This window comes from Ictidomys tridecemlineatus, chromosome 13 (assembly GCF_052094955.1).
Source record: "Ictidomys tridecemlineatus isolate mIctTri1 chromosome 13, mIctTri1.hap1, whole genome shotgun sequence".
Taxonomy (NCBI): domain Eukaryota; kingdom Metazoa; phylum Chordata; class Mammalia; order Rodentia; family Sciuridae; genus Ictidomys; species Ictidomys tridecemlineatus.
This window is the reverse complement of record NC_135489.1, coordinates 13,583,004-13,595,231: the sequence shown is the minus strand read 5'-3', so window position 1 is coordinate 13,595,231 and position 12,228 is coordinate 13,583,004. Positions and strand designations below refer to the sequence as shown.

Sequence of the window (12,228 nt, the reverse complement as noted above, 5' to 3'; positions counted from 1 at the left end):
ATGTGTATTCAGAACAGAGGTGGCAGTATCCAAATTATTTTTAACGTACTCTTTTTTGATTATTATTATTATTATTTTTAGTTGTAGATGGACACCATAACTTTAGTTTATTTATTTATTTTTATATAGTGGTGAGGATTGAACCCAGTGCCTCATACATGTGAGGCAAGCGTTTTACCACTGAACCACAACCGCAGCCCTTTGCCCAGAATTCTTCCACTGTCAACATTTTTTTAATTATTTGGTTTTGTAGGTGTCTCGGATTGCAGACAGTGAAAAAAGTGTTATGTTAATGCTGGGACGCTGCCTGCCACACATTGTTCCTAATGTACTGTTGGCAAAGAGAGAGGTAAAACACATCAAGTATTTTCACCTTAATAATGCCATCATGTTGTCCATTTTTTGTCATTTTTGAAGTTTAGTGTTATATTTTTATTTTGTTAAAGTCTGTTACTTGCAATCATATTCTTACTTTTGTGCATGCATCTCTGCTCCTAGAGAATGGTTTTACACCTCTGTCAGGTGAGTTCAGTAAAACTGCATGGTATTCGTGTTTTCCCAATTTTGCTTAAAGCATTATTAGCTTCTGCAACACTATTACTGTAGGTCCATTTATGTGTCATGAACACTTTATATATATATATATATATATACACACACACACATTACCAGTTGACTAATTTGTTTCTGCTATTATAATGTACTTGTTAAGTATTGAAAATTAACAGGGGCTAATAATTATGTAATTCTTTCCTCAGATGTACTTGTAGTTACTTATTATAAATGTTAGTTTTATTATGTGTTTTTGCCAGTAACACATGATAGTGACAGAATAATTATAGTGATAGGATAGATAGAATGGATACTGACTGTAATGACTTAAATACCTTTAGATTTTACCTTGTGGATAACTTGTTAATAGATTCCTTAAATAAATAAGGTACAATTACAGGTATATATTTTATTCCATATAGTCTAAAAACTTTCTAGGAAGTTATTTTCATAGTTACATTTATAAATCATTTAACCAATAAAAGATTAATGAGAATTATCTGTAATCTTATTTAAATGACAGTAGATTATTTATTTGCTAATAAATTGTGTCTTGAAATTATTCAGTTTAAGAGATAAATTTCCAGTTCACAAATTTTTTATTATAAATGGATTAACTATTTTAGAACATAAGTTTCTTAATATTTACCTCTAATTTTACTTATAATTCATGGGACCTACAGTATGATAGGTACATGATGCATTGGCAAAACCCATTTAAAGCTCATCCTTAGTTATCCATTTAGCAGAAGAAATTTGTACTGATCCTTAAGAAAATTTAAATGTAGAGTATTAAAAGCTTTTATTCTTATAGTTATTTTTTAATTCCAAGAGGTTAAAAAACTATTTGTGCTGGTCATTTTATTTTTATGTAATCATTTAAAAGCAGTAAGATAATAAGAATTATGGGTGTTTTCTGTCTTGAAGGATCAGTGTCCAATTTCAGATTGTTTTGCAGTTCTGCCTGGCAGAATGATGTTTGAGCTTCTTTTTCTTTTTCAGCTTGTAACATAACCATGCATTAATGTTTGCATCCCTTTTACTATGTTTTCTTAATATATCTTTAAATCACAGAAACCTAATTATGAGATGAAGTTTTAGCTTTTTTATTTTAGTTTTCCATATTATCATAAAAGACTAGCACTAAATTCTGATTGAACTGCATGAAATGTTTATAAATTTGCATCATTGGTAATCAGACACATTATAATTTATATAATACATATATATAGATCTGTATATACTCACATACACATACATATATCTACTTTGAGGTATGTTTACTTTTCTGGCTGATTTTTAAGTATTTAATGTTTAAAAAGTACATAATTATAACTTCATGAAGAACTGATAATTTTTATTTATATAGTTATTTGTTTCTTGTCCTATTTATCTTAAAATTAGCCATTTGTAATAAAACAAAGTTATCTTCTCTCAAAATTAAATTGCTAAACAATGAAGTTTATCTTGGTCTGGTTTAAAACCTGTCCCTGGGCATAAAAAGACAAAACCAAGAGCTGGGGTTGTGGCTCAGCAGTAGAGCACTTGCCTAGCATGCGTGAGGCACTGAGTTCGATCCTCAGCGCCACATAAAAATAAATAAAATAAAGGTATATTGTGTCCAACTACAACTAAAAAAAAAAGAAGAAGAAAAGAAAAAAGTAAAATAAAAAAGAGAGAGAGACCTTATGTGTTTAGCACATAGAAAGCCCTGGGGTTGGCTGGGGATGTGGCTCAAGCGGTAGCACGCTCTTCTGGCATGCGTGCAGCCCGGGTTCGATCCTCAGCACCACATACCAACAAAGATGTTGTGTCCACCGAGAACTAAAAAATAAATATTAAAAAGTCTCTCTCTCTCTCTCTCTCTCTCTCTCTCTCTCTCTCTCTCTCTCTCTCTCCTCTCTCACTCTCTCTTTAAAAAAAAAAAAAAAAAAAAGCCCTGGGGGGTTCAATTCCCAGCACTACAAAAAAAAAAAAGAGTGGAAGTTTTGTTTCATTACATTCCTTGAATTACTTTTTAATATTTGACCCCAACTTCTTAAATCTACATTTTTTAAAAAGCTCTTCTTGGGGCTGGGGATGTGGCTCAAGCGGTAGTGCGCTCGCCTGGCATGCGTGCGGCCTGGGTTCGATCCTCAGCACCACATTACAAAGATGTTGTGTCCTCGGAAAACTAAAAAATAAATATTAAAAAAGTTCTCTCTCTCTCTAAAAAAAAAAAAAAAAGCCCGTCTTGTGTTGAAGGATTAATATTTTAGATTTTTTTCTTATTACGTTTCATATACCCCCTGTCAGCATAAGCCTTTTTATTGATATGTTAGTATGGTTAAAATGTTTCCTGTTTTTTGTTGTTGTTTTTAAGGTTCATCAGCAAACTAAAGGGCATAATAATATCCTAGCTGATTACATAAAGCATTAGAAACAGTGTATATGGTTTTGATTAAGTAATATATTCACTTCATGTAACTCAATGAAAGCTTTCTGTTTCCCCTATCCTTTCACAACTGTTCCAAACAAAATATTACTGACTTCTAGAAGGTGTATTTTTTCAAGTCCTTTGATAATTTTATTAATTGGATTCTTTGTTCAAGGGGTGGGGGTTACTGGGGATTGAATCCAGGGACACTAACCAGTGAGCCACAACCTCAGTCCTTTTTATTTTTTATTTTGAGACATGTCTAGATAAGTTTTTCAGGCTGGCTTTGAACTTGCAATCCTCCTACCTCATCCTCCCAAGATGCTGGGATTACAGGCATGCATATCATGCTGGGCTTTTGTCTTATTTTTGAGTTATAAAAATTCTTTATTCTGGATATGAAACCCTTATCACATGTATGATTTGCAAATATTTGCAAATATTTTCTCCTATTTTTACATTCTTGATAATATTCTTTGATGGGCAAATGTTTATTTTTATGAAGTCTGATTTATATATGTTCTCTTCTATTGTTTTTTCTCTTGTTGTCAAATCTAAGAATTCACTGCAAAATCTAGGGCCAAGAATACATACTCTGTGCTTTCTTCTAATAATTATATAGTTTTAGTTGTATTAATTAGATCATTTGTCCACTTTGTGTTAATTTTTATATAGAGAGTAAGGATACAGGTTTATTCTTTTTAACATTAGCTATCCAGTTGTTGTTTCTGTATTCAATAGAAATAAATTTTTCCCTGTTGAGTTCTTGCCACTTTTTTCAAAAATCAGTTTGCTATATATTGTTTATTTCTGGACTTTCAGTTTTTTCCATTGGTCTGTATATCTATCCTTGTGCTACTCCTATACTTTCTTGATTGCTGTAGTTGTTAGTTTTAAAATTAGGAAGTATGAATTTCTCTAATTTTTTCTTTCTTTCAATATTGTTTGTGTGAGGATTCTTCAGTTCTGTATAAATTTAAAGCTCAACTTTGCATTTTTGCAAAATGGATCATTGGACATTTCCAAAGCAAAGAGGGGGAAAAAGTGCAAATTTTTCACTTGATTAAATTTATTCCTGGTTATTCTTTTGGGTGATACTGTATATGACGTTGGTTTCATAATCTCCTTTTCAGGTTATTCATTGCTGGTGTATAAGAAATATAGTAGATATTTGTGTATTATAAGATTCACATACTTTAATATTTATTTTTTAATTCTCGGCGGACACAACATCTTTGTTGGTATGTGGTGCTGAGGATCGAACCCGGGCCGCACGCATGCCAGGCGAGTGCGCTACCGCTTGAGCCACATCCCCAGCCCCTACTTGTTTCTTTTTCAATTTGAATAGCTTTTTTCCCCCTTGCTTTTTATTGTACCAGTACATTGTTGAATAGCCTTGATTTCGGAAAGCAGATATCCTTTTCTCATTCTGATCTGAGGGGAGGAATACTTTTTGTGTGTGTGCGGTTTTTTTTAACCATTCAGTATGATGTTAGTTCTAGAATTTTTATAAATGCCTTTATGGAATTAAGGAAGTTCCCTTCTTTTCCTGGTTTATTGATTGTTTTTGTCATGGAAAAGGCATTGAATTTTGCCACATGCTTTTTCAGGATCTGTTGAGAAGTTAATAATATTTTGATTAAATCTTATTATGTTGAGCCACCTTTGCATTGTTGGGATATCCATGTAGTCAAGATTTATAAATTTTTTTATATGCTTTTGGATTTGATGTTAGTATTTTGTTGATCCATTTTGATTATATGTAAGAGATACTGATTTATAGTTTACTTGTTGGATTTTTGTCTAGCTTTGTTATAAGGTTCAGATTATCTTCATAGAATGTGGAGGAATTGTTCTGTCCTCTTCCAGTTTTATCAGTTTGAGTAGAATTGGTGTTACTACTTCTTGGAATGTTTTTTGAAAGTCACCACTGAAGCCATCTGATCAGACTGACTTTGTTGGGAAAGCTGATCATTGATTTGATCTATTTACTTCATTTTTCCCCTGCCCCTTAGTATTTAATCATTCGTTTTGTTTTACATGCTTTTTTCCTCCTGCTTTTGTGTTAGAAACACACAACAATCTTATGTTCTCAGGTGACTTTTTTGCCTAACTTTAAAACCCTCAAATAATAATATCTTGGGAAAATAGACTGTACATAGGAAATTTTTTGGAAGTTTGTTACAAGAGTAAGGAAGTTAAATAAAAATAGTTATACAATCGTGTAAATATTTCTAAAGAGATTTGCTATCTCTAAAGACATTTCATTAGAAATTGTTTCACTCATAAGATTAATATTAATATGCTATAGGGCTTTCCTACTGACTCTGTAAAATTCAGTGGGTAGCTTGGGACTTGAGAGGCAGGAGATCCTTCAAGTAGAGAAAAATAGATTTGTTATTAAAATTGCAAAACCCAAATGAATTGCAACTAATGTTATTTACTTAAATAAAGTGCAAAATCCTAATAATCCCATTAATTAATTCTAAAAGTCTTAGAAAATATATAATAGGATTATCACACTGATTTCTTCTCTAATTATCAGAGGGCAGTCAGTTTTGTATTTCACTTCTGTACATACTATTGATTACTATCCAGATGGGAAAAACTCATTTTAAAATATTTAAGATTCTTATTACCTCTAAATGTGGACATACAACTTTTCATATGTGAGAGAAAAAATTACTTTTGGATCCAATGTTACCATTAGAGTATTATTGTTATTGTTTAACATTACATGGGGCATTAAATCTAATAGGCTTAAGGATTTTTGTCATTAAAAAGGATTTAAATATATCTTAAATAGATATTAAAAAGGATCAGATATATCTTACATTGCTCTAGTTTCAATATGTTTCTTTTATATTTAATGTCACAGAAGCATTTTTAAAACACTTATCAGTTGTCTTGAAGAAAATTCAGGGACCATTTTTTAAAAGATGATAGAGGGAGCTGGGGCCGTAGCTCAGTGGTAGAGCACTTGCCTTACATGTGTGAGGCACTGGGTTCGATCCTCAGCACCACATAAAAATAAAATAAAGATATTGTGTCCAACTACAACTAAAAACATAAATATTAAAAAAAATTTAAAAAGATGATAGATTGTTTCTAATAGAGACGAAACCAAAGGAAACAGATGGATTCAAATCCATAAATTTATAAACAGAGTGAAAATGATAAAAATAGATAGTTGAGAAGGGCTTTGGTAAGTTCTGTGTTGAGGCTTTTTGAGGCCAACTTTAATTTCATAAGGAAAAATTAACAGCAATAGATTAAGAAAATTGCTGCATGTGTTTGAAATATTTTTCATTTCTACACTAATCTTAATTCCTACATGTTTCACTTGAGGAAACTAAGTTTTTGCATTTCCTTACATTCTCAGGTTCTAAGTAGTGTACCAATACAGAAGCTCTTCTAGTTCCTGGGCCAGTGATCTCAATTTTGCACATGTGTAGCCATATTCCAGTTACAAGATTGTCGGTATTAACACAGGACACTAAACCTTCCTTTTGATTAAGGATTACTGAGCCTCATGATAAAATAAAATGTAAGACGTACAGAATAAACAACAAAAAAATTATTTTGTTATGCTTATTTTTTAGATAAAGCTAAAACACTACTACTACATGTTTTAAACTGTGTATGTGCAATTATAGTAAATATCTTTTATTTATAATTTTATCTTTAAAGAATAATGAACTAGGGGAGAATGAAAAAAATATTTTAAGTATACATGTAGGGATAATAAGAAAGTAGAGAGTTTAGGAGGAAACAAGAAAATTATCAGGAGAGAAAGATCTGACATAAAGAGTAAATATAAGTAAAACTTTTACATTCCTTTTGATTTTCAGGCATCAGAATAATTTCTCTTTTAGTTGGTGCTTCCAGAAAAACTCCTTTTCATCCTTAAGGTTAATACTCTAACCACACCCTTTTAATACTTTGTGTTAGTTCTCTCATTAGTCACATTGGGTCTCAGCAGCCTAAATGGAATCAACTAAGAATAGTCCTTGGTATTAATGGTCTTAACCCTAATATTGTTAAACTTACAAATCAGACAAAATATTTAATATGTTATAAAAGTTTTATTTTACCCTACAATATCAGGACTAATCCAGCAAGCATCACATTAAGTATCTAGTGAAAATATTAAGTGGTGGTGGTTGTTGTTTGTGGGGTGTTGGTTGGTTGGTTGGTTGGTTGGTTGGTTGGTAGGTACTGGGAGTTGAACCCAGGGAGCATTTAACTACTGAGCCACATTCTAGCCCTTTTTATATTTTATTTACAGACAGGGTCTTGCTGAGTTGCTTAGGGCCTTACTAGTTGGTGAGGCTGGCTTTGGACTTGTGATCTTCCTGCCTTAGCCTCCAAGCCACTGGGATTGCAGGTGTGCACCTCCATACCCAGCAAAAATATTAGTTTTAACATATCCATATACTCTTCCTCATTTCAGTCCAAAATTATTTTTCCTATTTTTTTTCCCTTTTCAGTTACTTTGTAATCTGGAACCTACAAAGGCTTACAAATAGGAAGATTGGAAATGACAAAACAATAGTTTTCAATTTCTTCTACTACTTGTGTATCTCCTCTTTTGTACCATAAATTTAAGATTTAAACCATATAGTTATAACATAATATATAAAGGCTTCAGAAACAATGGAAAGGGCCTTGTAGTCATGCCTTTAGGATTAATAATCAACTTGAAAAATTATATCATCTATCTAAGCAAGCATCTTCAAAATGAGGAAATACTTCTTAAAGTATAAACTTTTATCATATTTTTCTTGGGTTTATATCATTCTCTCCTTAGTACATTATAGTGTTTACTTAAAAATAGCTTCAAAGTATTATTTTTAGAGTATTTGTTTCCAAAAATATTTTATCACTTTTGGACTTTTATTCCCATTAGATTTGAAAATCCACTCCAAAATTAAAAGTATTAATACACTTTAATGTATTCAGTGTTCAGAATTTTATCTTAATTTGATTAAAATGTGAAATAACCTTAGTTTCAAATATTTGTGTGAAAGAGAGAAGTAAACTTTTGGCTATTACATTCTTACAAAATGTTGAATTTACCTCTGCATGTTGAACATATGGTACAATGTACAAAATATGTTTAAAAATTTATAGTTTAACTTATTTCTACTGATATTCTGTGCTATTAAATGCTGAGAAGATTTAACAACCTGTGGAGGTGTTTTGTTTTGATTTTTGTTTTTTCCTGTGCTAGGTATGGAACCAGAGCCTCTAGCATGCTAGGCAAGCACTCTGCCCCTGAGCCAGCTACCCCTCCAACTCAGAAATGATGTTTATAATTAGCCATTGGATTAGATATGAAGGGTTTAAAATTGTTAGATTCTATTTAATCCTAAGGAAGATACATTATATTTGTGGATGCAGGGAGGGTTGTTTTTATTTTCTGTTATCTTTTTAAGTTTTGAAGTATAGTGAATTTCTGCAAGTTTCACTTAAAAAAAGTTTCACATTTAAAATTACTATATCTGCTTGTCAAATGATGGAAAGTTATTTAGTGTAAAGAACTAGTGGAACCTTGGGAATTACTGGATAAAATAACAAGGTTAGTTGACTCTTATGTAACTTTATTACATTATTATTTATGCTTTCCAAAACCAGCATAAGTATGTTTTAATGTTTTCAGTGTTTCAAATTATCAAACTTAGAAAATTAAAATTTACTCTTTTTTATGTTGATGTTTAAACATCCTTTAAGAACATTTTGCAGTGTATTTTCATTTTGAAATTTTCTACCTTCATATTTCTTCAGGAGTTGATCCCCCTCATATTGTGTACAGCATGTCTACATCCTGAGCCTAAAGAAAGAGATCAGCTTCTCCACATACTTTTCAATTTGATCAAGAGACCAGATGATGAACAAAGGTGGGTGTGACTACTTCTTTGGGAAATAAATACAGTATTGAACTATTCACTTTTCTAATTTGTCAACAAGATGGGCATTTTAATCTAAATGCCTTTTTTCCTTCCCTCTATCTGTTCTAGTGGCATTGGAGCTTTCACATTCCTGGTATCACTCATTGATAGTTTCAAATTCTAAAAAATGCATTTCTAAGCATAATGTCCAATATCAAGTTACCTTCCCTTCCCATTTTCTTTTTTAAGGAAATCTGGAATTTATGACAACAAACAAAAAGATAATGCAGAATTCTCTGAGAAATTTTTCCTACGTATAATAAATAAAACCTAAAGCAAAAATAACTTTTTAAAGTTAACGTTTCTAAAAGTCACTAGACAGGTACAGGTTCTGATGGATATTATCTAAATTATCTTGTATTTTTGAGGACTAATTCACATTGAAATTGTCCTAAATTTTAGTGAAATTTTATTTTAAAAATATGAATGTTTATTTTAAAAATATAAATATTTTCCCTTGAACACTGCAGGATATTTATTTTTTTTATCTGAAAATTCTGTCTTCTACTAAAACACTTTGCTGTTTTCTAGTAGAGTTTCCTAGTAGTTAGTGATTAGATTATTCTCTAAACCCTCAGTATAAGGAAAAGGGAGCAAACAGTCATGAGGGTCTTAATAGGGGCCTTACAAGTGGTATAGATAAGTTGCATATTGCCCAGAAAACTACTGTTCTTTTTTCCCCTCCAAATGCAACAAGCCATAGTTAGGTGACATAGCATAAAATTGGACATACCCAATGATCTCTCAGGCATTGTGATGTTCCATAGATAGAAAACTAACCTTCCTCCAGGAAAGAGATTTTTCAAAGAAGCCTGACTTTATCTGCCTACATATGTTCTTGGCACTGTTTTTAATGAGTACTAAGACCTATAAAAGCAAGCAATAAAACCTTTATAGATTCTAAGCTACTTCTTATGATAAGGAAATGCTCTCAACGGAAAGCAAGGTTTGCTTTTGTTTTCTTTTGTTTTGGGTTTAAGGTTGACATTTCTTTATTTTGTTTCCAGTTTGGAATTTGCTAGGAAGACATGAAAATGTATTTTTAAAAACTAAGATATAAATACTAAGCATTTGTGAGAAAAAAGTTTAACAGACAACCACTTAAGGGATGTGAGAAATTTTTCTGTTACTCTAGTATCACTGAGTGAGGCTGGATTAAGGAGACCAATCTAAGATCCTTAGTTTTTATTTTGATGAAAGTAGTTTTTATTTGTTCTTTTTTGTAAGGCAGCCTGTTACTTCTATCTTCCTTTATTGTCCAGACCTCTTTATTTAATCAGATTAATATTTCCAATAAACATGAAATGTAAGGAAATGGACAGAGGGTGCCTTTCATCCTGGAATATATGGTCTTTTACAAAACCCTAAAAGCCAGGTAAAGACCAGAAATTGCCCTAGAAGTACACAGCAGGTGTTAATTATTCATACATTATATTTGGTTGAATAAAAGCTCCAGATTATCTCATCTTTTACAATATAAATTCCCATCCTTGTCAAGAAATACAGATATTGAGAAAAGAGAAAAGCAAACCTAGATTCTGCAGAACCAAATTAAATTATCTTGTTTCATGTACCTGAGCTATATTGGAATTAAAGCTGTTAGTCATACTCTCTCCCTCCCTTTCAAAATAAACTGGAGCTGGATCAATTTCTTTTAAAGATTAGTAAACAGAATTGACATGAGCCCTGTAAAGTTCTACATAATGAAAATAGCAGTTCTTCTAAAAATTCAGATTAAAAGCATTTCCTGAAAATTGATTACAAAAAAGAAACATTATTTGGAATCCTAAAACTCTAGAGGCAAGAGCTCATGGTTGTTATAAAACAGGAGACGGGAACAAAAAGAAATGTAAACTTAGATGGAAAAGACTGTTTAAAGAATAAGAGAAGATAACAAGGAGAAAAAATATACAATATTTTCAAATTTACATCGAAGACAAATTAATAGATTGGACATTACTAAAAATTGAATTCGTGTTGTAAATCATAAATTTCAAATTATTGGTATACCGCTATATCCACCGGCCACTTGAAAGGTTGAAGAATTGTTTGCCCAAATGTCCATGGTTTTAGTAATTTCCAGGAACTCTTCAACACTTGCTATTTATTCATGATGATGGACTTTTAAAATGTAATGTATATGTTCCTAAGATATTATGCCTTATTTTTCTGTAAAATGTTTTGAAAAACTGCCTTTACAAGGCATGAGTTATATTATATCAATAGATTAATAGCCTTCAAAGCATGTTGACATGAACTACTGCCTCATCCGATAGAAGTTTATAAAAATGCATGCATAAAGCTTAAATTTTTCTTCATAAACGTCTGTACAGCCATTTAAAATTTTCCCTTATAATGACATTTTCACAAACTTAACCACCATATATTTTATCCAAGTCTTTCTGTTTTAAAATGAGCAAGTTTGTTAATCCTCTGAAATATGTCTGCAGTCACTACCTCAACAGTGAGATCCTAGTTCCTCTTTAATTATGAATGAAGTTTGAAGGTACATGTAAATTAACAGTAAACATTTCTTATATTTTTTTAATTAACAGAGGAAACACTTGTTGCATTCACAAGGTTCTACAGTGTTTTCATTCTTATTCTAATTCTCATTTTGAATTTGTACACTCTTGTATTAATTACCTATGGACTTCTAATTTGAATATTTCTTTACCTTCATTTTTCATGCTCAATTTCTCCCAGGCATCTCACAGATGAACCTGGTAGAATAATAGTTATGCTTTATAAGAAATAACATATGAATTTCTGTGTCATAGAGTTATCCATAAACCATTTACATTGTGCTAGAAGGATAGTGTTTTGTTTTGATTATTCTTGAGACCATTTGCTCATATGGAAAGACAGGTCTGAGTGATGAGTTATCCTTAAGCTAGTGAGAGGGAAGGGCACAGATCACAATGATTCATCAGAATAAAAAGACATGAGTTTTGGTCAAGCAACAATAGATATCTACTTCAGAGAGTAAAAACCTTTAAATATTAAGGAAAGTTGTGCAAATGAGGGGTTGCACAAATATTTTTTTAATTATGGTTGGACACAACACCTTTATTTTATTTATTTATTTTTATGTGGTGCTGAGGATCAAACCCAGGGCCTTGCACACGCTAGGCAAGCACTCTACCGCTGAGCCATAACCCCAGCCCTCTTAATGAGAAAAAAATGCTTTTTTGTTTATAATAATAAACAAATTGTATCATTTGGTAGATTTATGCACCTTTAGGACTAGGTTTTTGGACTTAAAATTTTTATGTCTTCTGAGAATTGGAGAGAATCTGAATAAGTGAA

The 12,228-nt window shown here is 31.5% G+C and overlaps 1 protein-coding gene across 10 annotated transcripts in view; it reads left to right on the top strand.

Moving 5' to 3' along the window:
• Relch (RAB11 binding and LisH domain, coiled-coil and HEAT repeat containing) overlaps positions 1 to 12,228 on the top strand; it is a 99,188-nt gene that overhangs the window by 36,164 nt on the left and 50,796 nt on the right. For 6 of the 10 annotated variants that reach the window (XR_013429510.1, XM_021724948.3, XM_021724947.3 and 3 more), the window contains 3 exons: positions 254 to 349; positions 499 to 522; positions 8,756 to 8,868. Coding sequence is in view for 9 of the 10 variants with exons in the window: in XM_021724948.3 (XP_021580623.2) it covers positions 254 to 349; positions 499 to 522; positions 8,756 to 8,868 (233 nt within the window). In the remaining variant the exon portion in view is untranslated. The remainder of the gene's footprint in view (positions 1 to 253; positions 350 to 498; positions 523 to 8,755; positions 8,869 to 12,228) is intronic. The other 4 variants (XM_021724949.3, XM_005323012.5, XM_005323011.4 and 1 more) reach the window with 2 other exon arrangements.